General features: G+C 46.6%; 1 protein-coding gene across 2 annotated transcripts in view; it reads left to right on the plus strand.

The window, feature by feature from the left end:
- The window catches only part of ift81 (intraflagellar transport 81 homolog), a 112,252-nt gene extending 93,235 nt beyond the window's left edge, over window positions 1-19,017 (plus strand). Inside the window, exon 19 of one of the 2 annotated variants that reach the window (XM_070886351.1) lies at window positions 17,299-19,016. In XM_070886351.1, coding sequence (XP_070742452.1) covers window positions 17,299-17,481 — 183 coding nt within the window. In that variant the 3' untranslated portion in view covers window positions 17,482-19,016. Of the gene's footprint in view, window positions 1-17,298 lie in introns of both variants that reach the window. The other variant, XM_070886352.1, reaches the window with a different exon arrangement.
- The last annotated feature ends 689 nt before the right edge of the window (window positions 19,018-19,706 follow it).

The raw sequence follows: 19,706 nt of genomic DNA on the forward strand, positions 1-19,706 counted from the left end.
CCCTCCAAAGCCAGTATATCCTTCCTTAAGTAAGGTGATCAAAACTGCACGCAGTACTCCAGGTGTGCGGCCTTACCAATACCCTATACAGTTGCAGCAGGACCTCCCTGCTTTTGTACTCCATCCCTCTCGCAATGAAGGCCAACATTCCATTCGCCTTCCTGATTACCTGTTGCACCTGCAAACTAACTTTTTGGGATTCATGCACAAGGACCCCCAGGTCTCTCTGCACCTCAGCATGTTGTAATTTCTCCCCATTCAAATAATATTCCCTTTTACTGTTTTTTTTCCCCAAGGTGGATGACCTCACACTTTCCGACATTGTATTCCATCTGCCAAACCTTCGCCCATTCGCTTAACCTATCCAAATCTCTTTGCAGCCTCTCTGAGTCCTCTACACAACCCGCTTTCCCACTAATCTTAGTGTCATCTGCAAATTTTGTTACACTACACTCTGTCCCCTCTTCCAGATCATCTATGTATATTGTAAACAGTTGTGGTCCCAGCACCGATCCCTGTGGCACACCACTAACCACCGATTTACAACCCGAAAAGGACCCATTTATCCCGACTCTCTGCTTTCTGTTCGGCAGCCAATTCTCTATCCATGCTAATACATTTCCTCTGACTCCGCATACCTCTATCTTCTGCAGTAACCTTTTGTGTGGCACCTTATCGAATGCCTTTTTGGAAATCTAAATACACTACATCCATCGGTACACCTCTATCCACCATGCTCGTTATATCCTCAAAGAATTCCAGTAAATTAGTTAAACATGATTTCCCCTTCACGAATCCATGCTGCGTCTGCTTGATTGCACTATTCCTATCTAGATGTCCCGCTATTTCTTAATGATAGTTTCAAGCATTTTCCCCACTACAGATGTTAAACTAACTGGCCTATAGTTACCTGCCTTTTGTCTGCCCCCTTTTTTAAACAGAGGCGTTACATTAGCTGCTTTCCAATCTGCTGGTACCTCCCCAGAGTCCAGAGAATTTTGGTAGATTATAACGAATGCATCTGCTGTAACTTCCGCCATCTCTTTTAATACCCTGGGATGCATTTCATCAGGACCAGGGGACTTGTCTACCTTGAGTCCCATTAGCCTGTCCAGCACTACCCCCTAGCGATAGTGATTGTCTCAAGGTCCTCCCTTCCCACATTCCTGTGACAAGCAATTTTTGTCATGGTTTTTGTGTCTTCCACTGTGAAGACCGAAGCAAAATAATTGTTTAAGGTCTCAGCCATTTCCACATTTCCCATTATTAAATCCCCCTTCTCATCTTCTAAGGGACCAGCATTTACTTTAGTCACTCTTTTCCGTTTTATATATATCTGTAAAAGCTTTTACTATCTGTTTTTATGTTTTGCGCAAGTTTACCTTCGTAATCTATCTTTCCTTTCTTTATTGCTTTTTTAGTCATTCTTTGCTGTTGTTTAAAATTTTCCCAATCCTCTAGTTTCCCACTAACCTTGGCCACCTTATACGCATTGGTCTTTGATTTGATACTTTCCTTTATTTCCTTGGTTATCCACGGTTGGTTATCCCTTCTCTTACCGCCCTTCTTTTTCACTGGAATATATTTTTGTTGCGCACTATGAAAGAGCTCCTTAAAAGTCCTCCACTGTTCCTCAATTGTGCCACCGTTTAGTCTGTGTTTCCAGTATACTTTAGCCAACTCTGCCCTCATCCCACTGTCGTCCCCTTTGTTTAAGCATAGTACGCTCATTTCTGACACAACTTCCTCACCCTCAATCTGTATTACAAATTCAACCATACTGTGATCACTCATTCCAAGAGGATCTTTTATGAGGAGATCGTTTATTTTTCCTGTCTCATTACACAGGACCAGATCTAAGATAGCCTGCTCCCTTGTAGGTTCTGTAACATACTGTTCCAAGAAACAATCCCGTATGCATTCTATGAATTCCTCCTCCAGGCTACCCCGTGCGATTTGATTTGACCAGTCGATATGTAGGTTAAAATCCCCCATGACTACTGCCGTTCCTTTTTCACATGCCTCCATTATTCCCTTGATTATTGCCCGCCCCACCGTGAAGGTAGTCACTATATTCCAATTATTGTTTTACTACTTTCACATCAGTTATTTCATAGAATCATAGAAATTTACACCACAGAAGGAGGCCATTTCGGCCTATCATGTCTGCGCCAGCTGACCAAGAGCTATCCAGCCTAATCCCACTTTCCAGCTCTTGGTCCGTAGCCCTATAGGTTACGGAACTTCAAGTGCACATCTAAGTATTTTTTAAATGTGGTGAGGGTTTCTGCCTCTACCAGCCTTTTTAGGCAGTGAGTTCCAGACCCCCACCACCCTCTGGGTGAAGATATTTCCCCTCATATCTCCTCTAAACCTTCCCCAATTACTTTAAATCTATGCCCCCTGGTTGTTGTACCCCTGCCAAGGGAAACAGGTCCTTCCTATCGACTATATCCAGGCCCCTCATAATGTTATACACCTCAATCAGGTTTCCCCTCAGCCTCCTTTGTTCCAAAGAAAACAAACCCAGCATCTCCAATCTTTCCTCATAGCCAAAATTCTCCAGTCCAGACAACATTTTTGTAAATCTCCTCTGCATCTTTTCCAGTGCGATCACATCTTTCCTGTAATGTGGTGACCAGAACTGCACACAGTACTCCAGCTGCAGTCTAACCAGTGTTTTATACAGTTCAAGCATAACCTCCTTGCTCTTGTATTTCATGCCTCGACTAATAAAGGTAAGTATTCCATATGCCTTCTTAACCACCTTATCTACCTGGCCTGCTACCTTCAGGGATCTGTGGACCTGCACTCCAAGGTCACTTTTTTCCTCTACATTTTTCAGTGTCGTACCATTTAATGTGTATTCTCTTGCCTTGTTAGACCTCCCCAAATGCATTACCTCACACTTCTCCGAATTGAATTCCTTTTGCCACTGTTCTGCCCACCTGACCAGACCAGATCTTCTTGCAATCCGCAGCTTTCTTCTTCATTATCAACCACACAACCTATTTTAGTGTCATCTGCCAACTTCTTAATTATACCCCAAACATTCAAGTCTAAATCATTGATATATACCACAAAAAGCAAGGGATCTAGTACTGAGCCCTGCGGAACCTGGATACAGCCTTCCAGTCACAAAACACCCATCAACCATTATCCTTTGCTTACTGCCTCTGAGCCAATTTTGGATCCAACTTGCCACTTTGCTCTGGATCCCATGGGCTTTTACTTTCATGTCCAGTCTGCCATTTGGGACCTTATCAAAAGCTTTGCTAAAATCCATATACATTACATCATACACACTGCCCTCATTGACCTTCCTGGTTACCTCCTCGAAAAATTCAATCCAGTTAGTCAGACACAACCTCCCCTTAACAAATCCATGCTGACTGTCCTTGATTGATCAATGGGGATTCAATTGTAAGGGGAATAGATAGGCGTTTCTGTTGCCGCAACTGAGACTCCAGGATGGTATGTTGCCTTCCTGGTGCAAGGGTCAAGGATGTCTCGGAGTGGGTGCAGGACATTCTGAAAAGGGAGGGTGAACAGCCAGTTGTCGTGAAGCATATAGGTACCAACGATATAGGTAAAAAACGGGATGAGGTCTTACAAGACGAATTTAGGGAGCTAGGAGTTAAATTTAAAAAGTAGGACCTCAAAAGTAGTAATCTCAGGATTGCTATCAGTGCCACGTGCTAGTCAGAGTAGGAATCGCAGGATAGCTCAGATGAATACGTGGCTTAAGAAATGGTGCAGAAGGGATGGATTCAAATTCCTGGGACATTGGAACCGGTTCTGGGGGAGGTGGGACCAGTACAAACCGGACGGTCTGCACCTGGACAGGATCGGAACCAATGTCCTACGGGGAGTGTTTGCTAGTGCTGTTGGGGAGGAGTTAAACTAATATGGCAGGGGGATGGGAACCTATGCAGGGAGACAGAGGGAAATAGAAGGGGGGCAGAAGCAAAAGATAGAAAGGAGAATAGTAAAAGTGGAGGGCAGAAAAATCCAAGGCAAAAAGCAAAAAGGGCCACATTACAGCAAGATTCAAAAGGGTCAAAGTGTGTTAAAAAGACAAGCCTGAAGACTCTGTGCCTCAATGTGAGGAGTATTCGGAATAAGGTGGATGAATTAACTGCGCAGATAGCAGTTAACGGATACAATGTGATTGGCATCGCGGAGACATGGCTCCAGGGTGACCAAGGCTGGGAACTCAACATCCAAGGGTATTCAGAATTTAGGAAAGATAGACAGAAAGGAAAAGGAGGTGGGGTGGCGATGCTGGTTAAAAAGGAAATCAATGCAATTGTAAGGAAGGACATTAGCCTGGATGATGTGGAATCGGTATGGGTGGAGCTACGGAATACCAAGGGGCAGAAAACGCTAGTGGGAGTTGTGTATAGACCACCAAATAGTAGTAGTGAGGTTGGGGACAGCATCAAACAAGAAATAAGGGACGTGTGCAATAAAGGTACAGCAGTAATCATGGGCGACTTTAATCTACATATTGATTGGGCTAACCTAACTGGTAGCAATGCGGTGGAGGAGGATTTCCTGGAGTGTATTAGGGATGGTTTTCTAGACCAATATGTCAAGGAACCAACCAGGGAGCTGGCCATCCTAGACTGGGTGATGTGTAATGAGAAGGGACTAATTCGCAATCTTGTTGTGTGAGGTCCTTTGGGGAAAAGTGACCACAGTATGGTAGAATTCCTTATTAAGATGGAGAGTGACAAAGTTAATTCGGAAACTAGGGTCCTGAACTTAAGGAAAGGTAACTTCGACGGTATGAGGTGTGAATTGGCTAGAATAGAGTGGCAGAGGATACTTAAAGGGTTGATGGTGGATAAGCAATGGCAAACATTTAAAGATCACATGGATGAACTTCAGCAATTGTACATCCCTGTCTGGAGTAAAAATAAAACTGGGAAGGTGGCTCAACCATGGCTAACAAGGGAAATTAAGGATAGTATTAAAACCAAGGAAGAAGCATATAAATTGGCTAGAAAAAGGAACAAACCTAAGGACTGGGAGAAATTTAGAATTCAACAGAGGAGGACTAAGGGTTTAATTAAGAAGGGGAAAATAGAGTACGAGAGGAAGCTTGCAGGGAACATAAAAACTGACTGCAAAAGCTTCTATAAATATGTGAAGAGAAAAAGATTAGTAAAGACAAACATAGGTCCCTTACAGTCGGATTCAGGTGAATTTATAATGGGGAACAAAGAAATGGCAGACCAATTGAACCAATACTTCGGTTCTGTCTTCACAAGGAAGATACAAATAACCTTCCGAATTTACTTGGGGACATACTAGTGAGAATGAGGAACCGAAAGATATCCTTATTAGGCGGGAAATTGTGTTAGGGAAATTGATGGGATTAAAGGCCGATAAATCCCTGGGTCCTGATAGTCTGCATCCCAGAGTACTTAAGGAAGTGGCCCTAGAAATAGTGGATGCATTGGAGATCATTTTCCAACAATCTATCGACTCTGGATCAGTTCCTATGGACTGGAGGGTAGCTAATGTAACGCCACTTTTTAAAAAAGGAGGGAGAGAGAAAGCGGGTAATTATAGACCGGTTAGCCTGACATCAGTAGTGGGGAAAATGTTGGAATCAATCATTAAGGGAAAATGTTGGAATTAATCATTAAGGATGAAATAGCAGCCCATTTGGAAAGCAGTGACCGGATTGGACCGAGTAGGCATGGATTTATGAAAGGGAAATCATGCTTGACGAATCTTCTGGAATTTTTTGAGGATGTAACTAGTAGAGTGGACAAGGGAGAACCAGTGGATGTGGTATATTTGGACTTTCAAACGGCTTTTGACAAGGTCCCGCACAAGAGATTGGTGTACAAAACCAAAGCGCATGGTATTGGTGGTAATGTACTGACGTGGATAGAGAACTGGTTGGCAGACAGGAAGCAGAGAGTCGGGATAAACGGGTCCTTTTCAGAATGGCATGCAGTTATTAGTGGGGTGCCGCAGGGCTCAGGACTGGGACCCCAGCTCTTTACAATATACATTAACGATTTGAATGAAGGAATAGAGTGTAATATCTCCAAGTTTGCGGATGACACAAAACTGGGTGGCGGTGTGAGCTGTGAGGAGGACGCTAAGAGGCTGCAGGGTGACTTGGACAGATTAGGTGAGTGGACAAATACATGGCAGATGCAGTATAATGTGGATAAATGTGAAGTTATCCATTTTTGGGGCAAAAACACGAAGGCAGAATATTATCTGAATGGCGGCAGACTAGAAAAAGGGGAGGTGCAACGAGACCTGGGTGTCATGGTTCATCAGTCACTGAAAGTGGGCATGCAGGTATAGCAAGCGGTAAAGAAGGCAAATGATATGTTGGCCTTCATAGCTAGGGGATTTGAGTATAGGAGCAGGGAGGTCTTACTGCAGTTGTACAGGGCCTTAGTGAGGCCTCACCTGGAATATTGTGTTCAGCTTTGCTCTCCTAGTCTGAGGAAGGACGTTCTTGCTATTGAGGGAGTGCAGCGAAGGTTCACCAGACTGATTCCAGGGATGGCTGAGCTGTCATATGAGGAGAGACTGGATCAACTGGGCCTTTATTCACTAGCGTTTAGAAGGATGAGAGGGTATTTCATAGAAACATATAAGATTCTGATGGGACTGGACAGGTTAGATGCGGGAAGAATGTTCCTGATGTTGGGGAAGTCCAGAACCAGGGGACATAGTCTTAGGATAAGGGGTAGGCCATTTAGGACTGAGATGAGGAGAAACTTCTTAACCTGTGGAATTCCCTGCCGCAAAGAGTTGTTGATGCCAGTTCATTGGATATATTCAAGAGGGAGTTAGATATGGGCCTTACGGTTAAGGGGATCAAGGGGTTTGGAGAGAAAGCAGGAAAGGGTACTGAAGGAATGATCAGCCATGATCTTATTGAATGGTGGTACAGCCTCGAAGGGCCGAATGGCCTACTCCTGCACCTATTTTCTATGTTTCTAATCCATGACTTTCCAAATGAAGATTTATCCTGTCCCTCAGGATTTAAAAAATAATTTTCCCATCACTGAGGTTAGGCTGACTGGCCTGTAATTACTAGGTCTATCCCTTTCTCCCTTTTTAAACAAAGGTACAACATTAGCAGTCCTCTGGCACCACACCTTTAGCCAGAGAGGACTGGAAAATGATGGCCAGAGCGTCTGCTATTTCCTCTTTTGCTTCTCTTAACAGCCTGGGATACATTTCACTGGGCCTGGGGATTTATCCATTTTCAAAGCTGCTAAGCCACTTAATACTTCCTGTTTCACTATGTTTATCTCGTCTAATATTTCACACGCCTCCTCCCAGATCGCAAAGTTTGTATCGCCCCTCTTTTGTGAAAACGGATGCAAAGTATTCATTAAGAATCCTACCCACATCTTCCGCATCCACACACAGATTTCCTTTATGGTCTCTATTAGGCCCCACCTTTTCTCTTGTTAACCTCTTGCTCTTAATGTATTTATAAAATATCTTTAGGTTTTTCCTGATTTTACTTGCCAACATTCTTTCATGCTCTCTCTTTGCTTTCCTGATATATTTTTTAATTGCACCCCTGCACTTCTTGTACTTCTCTAGAATCTCTGCAGTATTGAGTTCTTGGAATCGGTCATAAGTTTCCCTTTTTTTTTAATCTTGCCCTGTATGTCCCTCGACATCTAGGGGGTTCTAGATTTGTTAGCCCCACCCTTTTTTTAATGGAAACATACTTGCTCTGTCCCCTCAGGATCTCCTCCTTGAATGCCTCCCACTGCTCTGACACTGATTTACCATCAAGTAGCCGTTTCCAGTCCACCTTGGCCAAATCACATCTCAGCTCAGCAAAATTGGCTTTACCCCAATTGAAAACTTTTTTTCCTGGTCCACCTTGGTCCTTTTCCATAACTACCCTAAATTTTACTGAATTATGATCTCTAGCACCAAAATGCTCTCCCACTGATGCCCCTTCCACCTGCCCCTCTTCATTCCCCAAAACTAAGTCCAGAACATGCCTCTTGTTGGGCATATTACATTCTGGCTAAAGAAGTTCTCCTGAGTGCATTTTAGGAATTCCACACCCTCTGTACCATTCACACTGCTTTTTTCCCAGTTAATATTAGGGTAGTTGAAATCTCCCTCTATTACACCTCTATAGTTTTTGCATTTCACAGCAATTTGCCCACATATTTGTTCTTCTATCTCCCTCTGACTGGGGGTATATAGTACACTGCCAGTAGTGTGATCACCCCTTTTTTGTTCTTCAATTCAACTCATATGGCTTTGTTTGATCCCTCTCACATATCATCCCTTTTCACAGCTGTAATTGTTTCTTTAATTAATACTGTGACTCCCCCTCCTTTTTTACCCCAATCTCTATCCCATTTGAAAACCCTGTAACTAGAAATGTTGAGCTGCCATACCTGCCCTTCTTTCAGCCATGTCTCAGTAATGGATATAATATCGTACTGCCAAGTGTCTATCTGTGCTCTCAGCTCAGCTGCCTTATTCCCTATACTTGCATCGAAGTATATACCATTTAGTGGTGGAAAACTCCCTTGTCTATTTTCCAGTCCTTGTTTCCTCTGTCTTCCAAATTCACTTTCTATTTTTCTGCTGCCCAATTCCAGCTTTGCTTCTCTTCCCACTGAATCTATTCTCCGATTCCCAACCCCCTCCCAAGCTAGTTTAAAGCCTCCCCAACAGCACTAGCAAATCCTCCCGTGAGGATACTGGTCCTGGCTCCGTTGAGGTGCAACCCGTCCGGCTTGTACAGATCCCATCTCCCCCAGAAACGGTCCTAATGTCTCAGGAATCTAAAGCCCTCCCATCTGCACCATCTCTCCAGCCACGCATTCATCTTCTCTATCCTCCTATTTCTGTACTCACTAGCATGTGGCACCGGCAGTAACCCAGAGATTACTACCTTTGAGGTCCTGCTTTTTAAACTCTCCCCTAGCTTGCTAAACTCTGCCTGCAGAATCTCATCCCTCTTCCTACCTATGTCATTGGTACCAACATGGACCACGACCTCTGGATGTTCATCCTCTTCCCCCCAGAATGACTTGCAGCCACTCGGTGACATCCTTGACCCTGGCACCAGCGAGGCAACGTACCATCCTGGAGTCACATCGGCCGCAGAAACGCCTGACTGCTCCCCTGACTACCAAATCCCATACCAATATTGCTCTGCCATTATTCTTTCAACCCCCCCCCCGCAGTTTAGCAGAGCTACCCGTGGTGCCGTGGACTTGGCTCTGGCTGCACTCCCCAGAGGCACCATCGCTCTCACCAGTACTTAGAACAGAATACTGGTTGGAGAGCGAGATGCACTTGGGACTCCTGTCCTACCTGCCTAGTCCGCCTCTTCTGTCTGGTGGTCACCCACTTCCTCCCTGCCTATACACTCTTTAGCTGCGGGGTGACCACCTCAAGAAACGTGCTATCCACGAAATTCTTAATCTCGCAGTGACTCCAGCCGCCGCTCAAGCTCCGAAATGCGGAACTCAAGTTGCTGCAGCTGGAGATACCTCCTACACACATGGTCGTCCAGGCTATGCAAAGAGTCCAGTACTTCCCACATGCCACAGGATGCACTCCACGGGATTGAGCTGCCCTGCCATGCCTCAAGTTTATTTCATAGTTTAGTTTATAGTCAATTAACTAAACACTCGAAGAGGAAAAAAAAACACCGGTAACGCACCAAACAGCTCCTTCCCTTGTGCCGACGTCACTTTTTATTTTCTGATGTCACTCCTGTGTTGAGTTGCTATCGGCTCTGCACCTGCTCGCTGCCTCTGCTGCTCCAGTCTGTGCTGTCCCTGTGCCTCCCGCTCAATTTATACGCAGCCCGCTCGAGGTTGTCGCTGCTTCCGTCTGTCCCTCTTCTCCAAATTCCCAAATAAATCACTTTGTTTAAGTCCACTCCCTTTAAGACTGCTCTGTGTAGATCCTGAATTTGTACCATTTCATTTCTCAATCAAATCAAGCAATCCTTTTTAGACTAGAAACACTAATCTAAGAAGCAGTTGTGGATGCATTCAAAAAAGTACTCTGCCCTTTCAACATATTCTTTTATTCCAGTCTATTTTAGTATAGTTAGAATTGCCTTGTTCCTATGGGCCCAAGTTTCGGGCCGCGCCTAGAACGGCGCAGCCCCGACCTGGACGCCCGTTTTTTGCACCACAAAGTGCGCCTAAAAAAAACTTACAGATTGTCCGGCTCCCTGCTGGTCCTCTGGAGTCGGGCGTGGCGCAGCACGAGCTGTAGGGGGCGGAGCTAGGTCCCTGCGCTGAAAACAGTGCCGGGACCTCTGCACATGCGCGCTACAATGGGCGCGCATGTGCAGTAGCTCCAGGCGCCCAAAACTGTGTGGGAGGAGCCCGAAACACGCATCCCTAGCCCTGGCCGAATGGCCTCACTGGGGATGCATGCATAAGGCTGCCTCCCATGCCGAGCTCCTGCTTCCTCCCGAACCGATTCGACTCCCGCTTCACCCCCCCCATGCCCCCGGTCCGGACCTGACACCGACCCGACTCACGCTTCCCCCCCGCCCGCCCCCAGACCCGACCCCCCCGGACTGTACCCAACCCGCGCTCCCCCCCCCACCCCACTCGACCTGACCTTCCTCTCCCTCCCTCCCCCTCCCCCCCCCCCGACCCGAACCGAACCGAACCGACCTCCCTCTCACCACCCCCCGACCCGAACCGAACTGAACCGACCTGACCCAACCCGCGCTCCCTCCCTTCCCCCACCCCCCCCCTACCCGAACCAACCCGACCTCCCTCCTACCCCCCCCCCCCCCCCCCCCCGGACCCGACCCGACTCGACCTCCCTTCGCCCCCGCGACCCGACCCGTGCTCCCGACTGCGCACCCCCCCCCCCTCCCGGACCGGACTAGACCCGACCTCCCTCCGCCCCCCTTGACCTGACCCGCGCTCCAGACCCCGGACCCGACCCAACACCACCTACCTGTAAATCTGGTGCTGGGGACGGGCCCTGCCCGAAGTCTTGGGCCCGGCCGGGCCCAGCCCGTTCAACCTCCCACCCCCCTTCTCCTTTCCCCCCTTCTCCTTTCCCCCCTTCTCCTTCCCCCCTTCTCCTTCCCCCCTTCTCTTTCCCCCCTTCTCTTTCCCCCCCCTTCTCTACTCCTTTTCCCCCTCCCCTTCTCCTTTCCCACCCTTCTCCTTCACCCCCTTCTCCTTTCCTTTCCCCCCCTCTCCTTCCCCTTCTCTTTCCCCTTCCCCTTCTCCTCCCCCCTTCCACTTCTCCTCCCCCCTTCCCCTTCTCCTCCTCCCCCCCTTCCCCTTCTCCTCCTCCCCCCCTTCCCCTTCTCCTCCCCTCCCCCCTTCCCCTCTCCTCCTCCCCCTTCCCCTTCTCCTCCTCCCCCCCTTCCCCTTCTCCTCCTCCCCCTTCCCCTTCTCCTCCTCCCCTTCTCCTCCTCCCCCTTCCCTTTCTCCTCCTCCCCCCTTCCCCTTCTCCCCCTACCCCTTCCCGTTCTCCTCCCCCCTTCCCCTTCTCCTCCCCCCTTCCCCTTCTCCTCCCCCCTTCCCCTTCTCTTCCTCCCCCCATTCCCCTTCTCCTCCTCCCCCCCTTCCCCTTCTCCTCCTCGCCCCCCTTCCCCTTCTCCTCCTCCCACCCTTCCCCTTCTCCTCCTCCCCCCCCTTCCCCTTCTCCTCCTCCCCCCTTCCCCTTCTCCTCCTCCCCCCCTTCCCCTTCTCCTCCTCCCCCCTTCCCCTTCTCCTCCTCCCCCCCTTCCCCTTCTCCTCCTCCCCCCTTCCCTTCTCCTCCTCCCCCCCTTCCCCTTCTCCTCCACCCCCCCTTCCCCTTCTCCTCCTCCCCCCCTTCCCCTTCTCCTCCTCCCCCCTTCCCCTTCTCCTCCTCCCCCTTCCCCTTCTCCTCCGTCCCTTCCCCTTCTCCTCCTCCCCCCTTCCCCTTCTCCTCCTCCCCCCTTCCCCTTCTCCTCCTACCCCCCTTCCCCTTCTCCTCCTACCCCCCTTCCCCTTCTCCTCCTACCCCCTTCCCCTTCTCCTCCTACCCCCTTCCCCTTCTCCTCCTCCCCCCCTTCCCCTTCTCCTCCTCCCCCCCTTCCCCTTCTCCTCCTCCCCCACTTCCCCTTCTCCTCCTCCCCCACTTCCCCTTCTCCTCTTCCCCCTTTACCCTTCTCCTCTTTCCCCCCTTTCCCTTCTCCTCCTCCCCTTCCCCTTCTCCTCCTCCCCCTTCCCCTTCTCCTCCTCCCCCCTTCCCCTTCTCCTCCTCCCTCCCCCTTCCCCTTCTCCTCCTCCCTCCCCTTCCCCCTTCTCCTCCTCCCTCTCCCATCCCTCCCCTTCTCCCCCATCCCTCCCTTCTCTCTCTCTACCCCACTCCTCCCCCTCCCCTCACTGTCACAGACACTGACAGACAGAGAGTGAGAGACACAGACAGACAGAGAGATAGAGACACTGACAGAGACACAGTGGGGGGGCATCCCAGCACGCTGTTGGAGGGCTCCCGGTGCTGCAGTCAGTAAGTAGAAAATGTTTTATTTATTGATTTTTAAAAAAATTATTTCTTATTAATTTTTTTTGATTGATTTATTGGTTGATTTATTGATGTTTTTATCATTTATTATTGATGATGGTTCTTTATTTGTAAAACTGAAGTGTTTAATGTTTGTAAACTTCCCTTTAAACCCCCCTCCCCCCATTCCCTACGCCTGATTTGTAACCTACGCCTGATTTTCTAAAGTGTAGACAAGGTTTTTTCGAGCGTACAAAAATCTTCACTTACTCCATTCTAAGTTAGTTTGGAGTAAGTTTTCACTGCCGAAACTTTGAAAACAGACTAAGTGACCGGACACGCCCCCTTTTGAAAACAAAATTCTGTTCCAAAGTGAAACTGTTCTAACTGACTAGAACTGGAGCAAACTAAATGCCGAGAATTTGAATTTCTAAGATACTCCGTTCTACACCAGTTGCTCCAAAAAATCAGGAGCAACTGAGGCCGAAACTTGGGCCCTATATATTTCACTAAACTGCCTGCAGATCTTTATTTTCATCTCATCTCCATGAATGGCAAGAATTGTACAATTTCCTTCCTATTTGTTAAATCTATCCAAGTGGATTTTGTCTTAATTCCACCCCCTCACTAACATTACCATCTCACCCATCTCCACCCCTCCCCCTCCCCCAACTCTCCTGAAAATGTTATAACCAGAAAGATTTAAGTTCCCAGTCCTGACAAACTTAAATATGCACATCTTTATTATAACTTTTTTTAAATCATATCCCTCCATAGTTATTAATGCTTCTAACTCTCCAGTTTTGTTTTGACAGCTTTGTGCATTCCCATGTATACCACTCAATCCTCATTTCATTTTTTTGGAATGTTGACCCTTCTTCTTTTTCCTGACATTCTCATTTAGTTTTTAATATCTCTTGTCCCTGCTATAACACTACATCACAGCCAGTTTCTTTCCTTTGATATTTTATTTTGTTATTTTCTCACTATATTTAATCCTGTTATCTTTCTCTAATCACAAACGTAGACTTCCCCATCGCCCCACACATTAGCTTAAATATTACACTTATGATCAATCTGTACTTTGGTATAGCACTATTTTTGTGACCAATTAGGCTGCTGGGTTTTGGACTGTTGTGATGTATCACTATTGATTGTACAATTAATCAATTATAGTAATAGATCAGTTTTTCAAAATTTGTTCTCGGGATGTGGAAGGCTGCATTTACTGCCCAACAGGTCAGGTGTGTGACTTGAAGGAGAACTGGCTCTTGCCTTTCTAGTTGGTAAGAGTTCAAAGTTCTGGATGAGTTCAAAGTTCTGGATGAGCTCAAGTTTATGAAAGGTGGAAAATGGGTAGCTAGCCAGGAGAGCATTGGAATAGTTGAGTCTGGAGGTGGCATAGGCATGGGTGAGGGTTTCAACAACAGGTGGTTGGGGCGGAGAGGTAGAAGTAGAGGGTCTTTTGTGATAGAGGGTCAGAAGCTCAGCTCTGGGTCAAATAGGATACCAAGATGCAAACAGCCTGGTTTAACCTGAGACGGCAGCTGAGGAGCGGGATGGAATTGGTGGCAAGGGAACAAAGTCTGTGGTGGGGGCCGAAGACAACGACTTTGGTCTTCCCAATATTTAATTGGATGGAATTTCAGCCTATCAAGGACTGGATGTTGGACAAGCAATCTGACAATAGAGACAGTTGAGGGGCTGAGAGAGGTGAAGAAATAGAGCTGGGTATCATCAGCGTACATGTAGAACCTGATGTTGTGGCTTCGGATGACGTCACCAAGGGGCAGCACGTGGATGAGAAATAGGCGGGAGCTAAGTTGATGGGAGGACTCAAGAGGTAACTGTGCATGGGCGGGAAGAGAAGCCATTGCAGGAGATTCTCTGGATAGGTAAAGAGTGGAACCAGGCGAGGGCAGTTCCACTCAGCTGGTCAACGAAGGAGAGGTGGAGGAGAATGGTGTGGTCCACTGTGTCAATGGTTGCAGACAGGTCAAGAAGGCTGAGGAAGGATAATGCACCACATTCACAGTCACAAAGAGCTCCATTTGTATCTTTGATTAGGACCGTTTCAGTGCTGTGGCAGGGGAGGAAGCAGAGACAAATTTCCACATTGTCGGGTCGATGCCAGTCTCATAGCTGAGCTTGGCTAGAGAGTGTATTGTGTTTTAAAGCAATTTTATTTTACAAGTGAAAACCTTAATAGGCCACTTCAAAGGTCATTAGGAGTCAATCATGTAGTGTGGACTTGAGCCATGTGTAAGCCAGGCTGAGTAGGGATGGCAGGTTTCCTTCCCTGCAGGGCATTAGTGAACAATTTGGGGGTTTATGGCAATACAGCAGCTTTCCTGGTCATTTTTCCTTACATGTGATATTTTTTAAATTGTGGTTGAGATGAGTTTAAAATAGTGTTATGCTATAATTTGTGTTCCAGAACAGTGGGGAGGAGTGCACAGCACACATGATACATTTACAGAGATGGAGAAGGGATGATTGCATGTATTTTACTTACTGGAACAAGCTCGAGTAATTTGTCCAAAAACAGAATGATATCTACTGTTGATATTTTTCTAATTGCTTCACCAGAGGAAGAGGTGTGTGCATGTGTGTGTGCATGTTATAATATAGCTTAACCCACTTTAGAGGAAATTGCTTACAGGCAGTTTCCTGTTTGGAGCAATGTATCAGATTTTGGATTAAATTACATCATTTAGAACAAATAGTTTTCTTAAAAATTCTACTTGCTACTAAAAATAATTGACTCTGACAGTAATGTTTGGTACTATTGTAGTGTATACTTTAGAGATACACTGGCGATCACAAGAACAAAATGTTATCAGTGCACTCCAGCTGAACAGTTACAATATGCATAATCTTGTGCTGTGAGTTAATGTGGCAAGCAATCCACTTTAATATATCCTTCGTGTTGACATGTCACTTGTTTAGCAACTGAAATGTTGTCACATAAAAATGTAAAATTATGGACCTGATTGCAAAATGTGGAGGGGTTTCAATTGTTGTGATAACAGGTCAAAAAGTAATGTGCTAAATGTGGTGAGATTTAATCATAGAGGAGCCAGCTAATAGATACATGAGTGGATAACATTATAAATGACTTTCAACCAATTAAAACCTGCCATGTGACCCCAGATTGAGCAATTCAAAAATGGCAAAGTAATGGAATGTGCTATATTTACCCATTTTTAGTGTAGGGCATGTCAATGGGGACATAAATACAGTGCACAAACTCTGTAGGGTACACGAGTTAGATTAAATGACACTATTCAGGAAAACTAATAAAACAACTGTTTAGTGGCATATATAACAATTATGATGCACTAGGCAATAATAAGTAGAATATGCAAAGCATATCATTATACACGATTACTGCAATTAATAAATTGTAGCATGTCATGTGTACACAGCAGCTTAAAAGAATCCTTGCCAATCTGTGGTTTTAGAAAGAAGAAAACAAGTAGGCAAACAGAGGAAAGAACATGAATTTGAATTTTTCAAAATGTGTTGCATTTTTTTTTAAATGGGACTGTGGAACACAAGTACTCAAACTACTATCTCAAGGTCATAACATGAAATTTGGATTTTTTTCAGTGCGCCAGTAATTCCTTCAGAATCAGCATTCGGTACATGGATCCCGGAAGAAACCCGGAAGAATCTATGCTATGACCATGTAAATGCGATGCCATTTATCACTGTCACTGGAGGCTGTCATGTCACCAACAGTGTAACATCACAGGACATTGTACTCTCTTTCAGCTGAATCGGTCAGCATTCAACAGCAATGCCCTTAATAATTTGAAAAATACGGAGTGACTCCTGCCATTGAACCGGAAGTTACGCAAAAGCAATCTGTGCATAACGGTCAGGTCCCAAACAGACGGAGGATCTCTAGCATCCACTGTCATTTGCTTTTGTTTTCACCTGATGCTCGGTATGGTTACTTAGAGTCACAGGAACAAATCCTGGCACATCACATACACATTTTTAAATGTCTGAAATATTCACTAATCATTCAGTTCCAGTCATTGTCTCCTTTCCCACCATCTCCAGTTCTGCATTAGTGGCACTGCTTCTGATGGTTGGATAGGATTACAAGGATAATTTACATTCTCCCAAAATGTTCATTCAGTCAGATTTCAATACATTTCATCTTTGCTTTGAATTTACAATTGGGCTCCATGCCAGTCTGTCATGGTTCATTGGAGATCTCATTTTGAATTTTATTTAAAATTAACAGTTCTAATAGGACAAACAACAAATTTAAAAAATAAACTGACAGTTCAAATTTTATTTAAAATTAACGGTTCTAATAGAATTCTCTAAATCCACTTCTTTATTCCTCATTTTGGGAAGTCCAGCGACAGCATACAAAAAAACCCCACTGGAACTGCGCAAGTGCTACTATCCGGTTCGTTGCAGCAGTTGTGTCCTTTGAAATACATGTTGCATTTTTGTCCTGTAACTGTTACAGAAATTTCCAGAATTTCTTTTTTTATTCCTCTTCCTTTTCTAATGTTCTCCCGTTCTTTTTACTGCTTTAGGTCCACTCACACAACTCCCCAGTTGAAACTAGCAGGCAATTTGTTGCTCTTAAATCAATCTGCATGTGTTATAAGTTGTCTTCCAGTTTATTGATCTCACCTGTGTTGAGATACCTCAGGGACAGAGACTTGTCATGAGAGGAATTATTGGATGTTCTTGTACTTTAAAGTGCAGCTTGTCTGTGCACTATGAATATTTGTAATGACCTTGGCTGAAAGTTTCTTTTCTTTTCCCCTATAGAAACTCCGAGAGAAGCAGAAAGCTGTGCGGGAGAGCCATGGTCCAAACATGAAGCAGGTTAAAATGTGGCGAGATTTTGAGCAACTGATGGAATGCAAGAAACAATGCTTTCAAAAACAGCAAAACCAGAATTCTATTGGTCAGGTGATTCAGGAAGGAGGGGAAGACAGATTGATCTTGTAAATTGTATAATTCATTGGTGTCATTGCGCATCAAAATTGTCAGATTTATTGTCATGGGCTTTAGCTATTTTCAGCCATTATTGTTAATCTTGGTTATTACAATAAATTATACATTTCATTTAACATGAAATTAATTGTTTAACTTTTACTTAAATTCATTTTTAGACAATCCAGCAGCTCTTGTGTTTCAACAGTGGCTTCCCGTGGGGTAAAACAGGGATAGAATCTTTTGCCTCTTTGCCAGGCTACCTCACTGTAGTGAAGTATTTATTGCATATCTGTGATGAGAAACAACCAGTAGTGAACTTTTTCTACTCCACATAGTCTTTCATCAACCGATAAAGTCAGGCAGCTGTGAGGAGCTATGTGGCTCAGACCAACTTACCTTTCAGATTGTTAACATGGATGTGGTAAGGAGGGAAAACTGACCAGAGCACGAGTGAAAATGAAATGTTTTAGGTAATTTCTGAGAAATATGTAGACAGTAAAATATGAAAAGTAATTATTGATCAAACACATACAGATTTTTTAACTACATTTTTGCTTCATAAAATGAAAGTAAAATATATGATTTTCAAAGTTATATTTCAAGGAATTCTAAGTATTAAATATTTCAATTGTCATTTAAATAAAAATAATAACTCAGCCATGCCAACATCTACAAAACTGCAATGATGGGTCTCTACCAATAGCTCAGTGAGTGCATGCACTGTATGGTGCTGAGCATTATAGGCAAAGAAAGTCTCAGGTTTGACCTCCACCCTGTATTGAATTGGCTGAGCGGTAGTGATGGCAACACTTATGATTAGCTTATTGTCTCTAAGCTAAAGAAAAGGAAAAAATGGCCACTGTTCCCCATTCAGATCACCATTAAAAGAGCTCTGCTGAAAAGTGTCTGTGCATGGGCAAGATTTTATTTTGGCAGTGTACCCTGTACTGGCGCTTACTATCTTGGGTCTAGACTCAAGAATTAAGAATTGCCAATTGAGCATGGTACCAGAGAGCTGTCAGTGCCTTGGAAATATGGGCCCAAGTTTCCGCCCTCTGTAAAAAGAGGTGCGCCGACTTTCTGGAATAAAAAGGGCGCCGAAAACTTACCTTGTGATTCTCCGAGCTCCTCAGGACGTCTTCGGCCTCGGCGTGACGCAGCACAAGGGGTTGGGGGCGGAGCCTCAGCGCCGGAACCTCTACACGTGTGCGTGCATGTGCAGTAGCTCCTCGCAGCCCAAATCTCTGCGACACTGTGTGGGAGGGGCCCGAAGTACGCCGCCCCTAGCCCTGGCCGAAAGGGCTCCCCGGGCATTGAATTTCGGGACTCGGGCTTCCCTCCCGTTCAGCGCTCTCCCCCTCCCCTCCCGTTCAGCCTGCCCCCCTCCCATTCAGCCTCCTCTCCCCCTGCCCCCCCCCCCCTGCCATTCAGCCTCCTCTCCTCCCGTTCAGCCTCCTCTCCTCCGGGTCAGCCTCTTCCCCCCCCCCCCCTCCCGTTCAGCCCCCCCCCCCCCGTCCTCTCGTCTCGCCCCCCTCTCTCGTCTCCCCCCACTCCTCTCTCATCTCCCCCCACTCCTCTCATCTCCCCCCACTCCTCTCTCGTCTCCCCCCACTCCTCTCTCGTCTCCCCCCACTCCTCTCTCGTCTCCCCCCACTCCTCTCTCGTCTCCCCCCACTCCTCTCTCGTCTCCCCCCACTCCTCTCTCGTCTCCCCCCACTCCTCTCTCGTCGTCCCCCTCCTCTCTCGTCGTCCCCTCCTTCCCCTCCTCTCTCGTCGTCCCCCCTCATTTCCCCCTCCTCTCTCGTCGTCCCCTCCTTCCCCTCCTCTCTCGTCCCCCCTCATTTCCCCCTCCTCTCTCGTCGTCCCCTCCTTCCCCTCCTCTCTCGTCGTCCCCCCTCATTTCTCCTCTCCCCTCCCTCCTCTCTCCCCTCCCCCCTCCTCTCTCCCCTCCCCCCTCCTCTCTCCCCTCCCCCCCCATCTCTCTCCCCCCCCATCTCTCTCCCCCCCATCTCTCTCCCCCCCATCTCTCTCCCCCCCATCTCTCTCCCCCCCATCTCTCTCCCCCCCCATCTCTCTCCCCCCCATCTCTCTCCCCCCCATCTCTCTCCCCCCCATCTCTCTCCCCCCCCATCTCTCTCCCCCCCATCTCTCCCCCCCTCCTCTCTCCTCCCCCTCCTCTCTCCTCCTCCCCCTCCTCTCTCCCCCCCCTCCTCTCTCCTCCCCCCCTCCTCTCTCCT

Source organism: Pristiophorus japonicus, chromosome 8 (assembly GCF_044704955.1).
Source record: "Pristiophorus japonicus isolate sPriJap1 chromosome 8, sPriJap1.hap1, whole genome shotgun sequence".
In the NCBI taxonomy this organism is placed as follows: Eukaryota; Metazoa; Chordata; class Chondrichthyes; family Pristiophoridae; genus Pristiophorus; species Pristiophorus japonicus.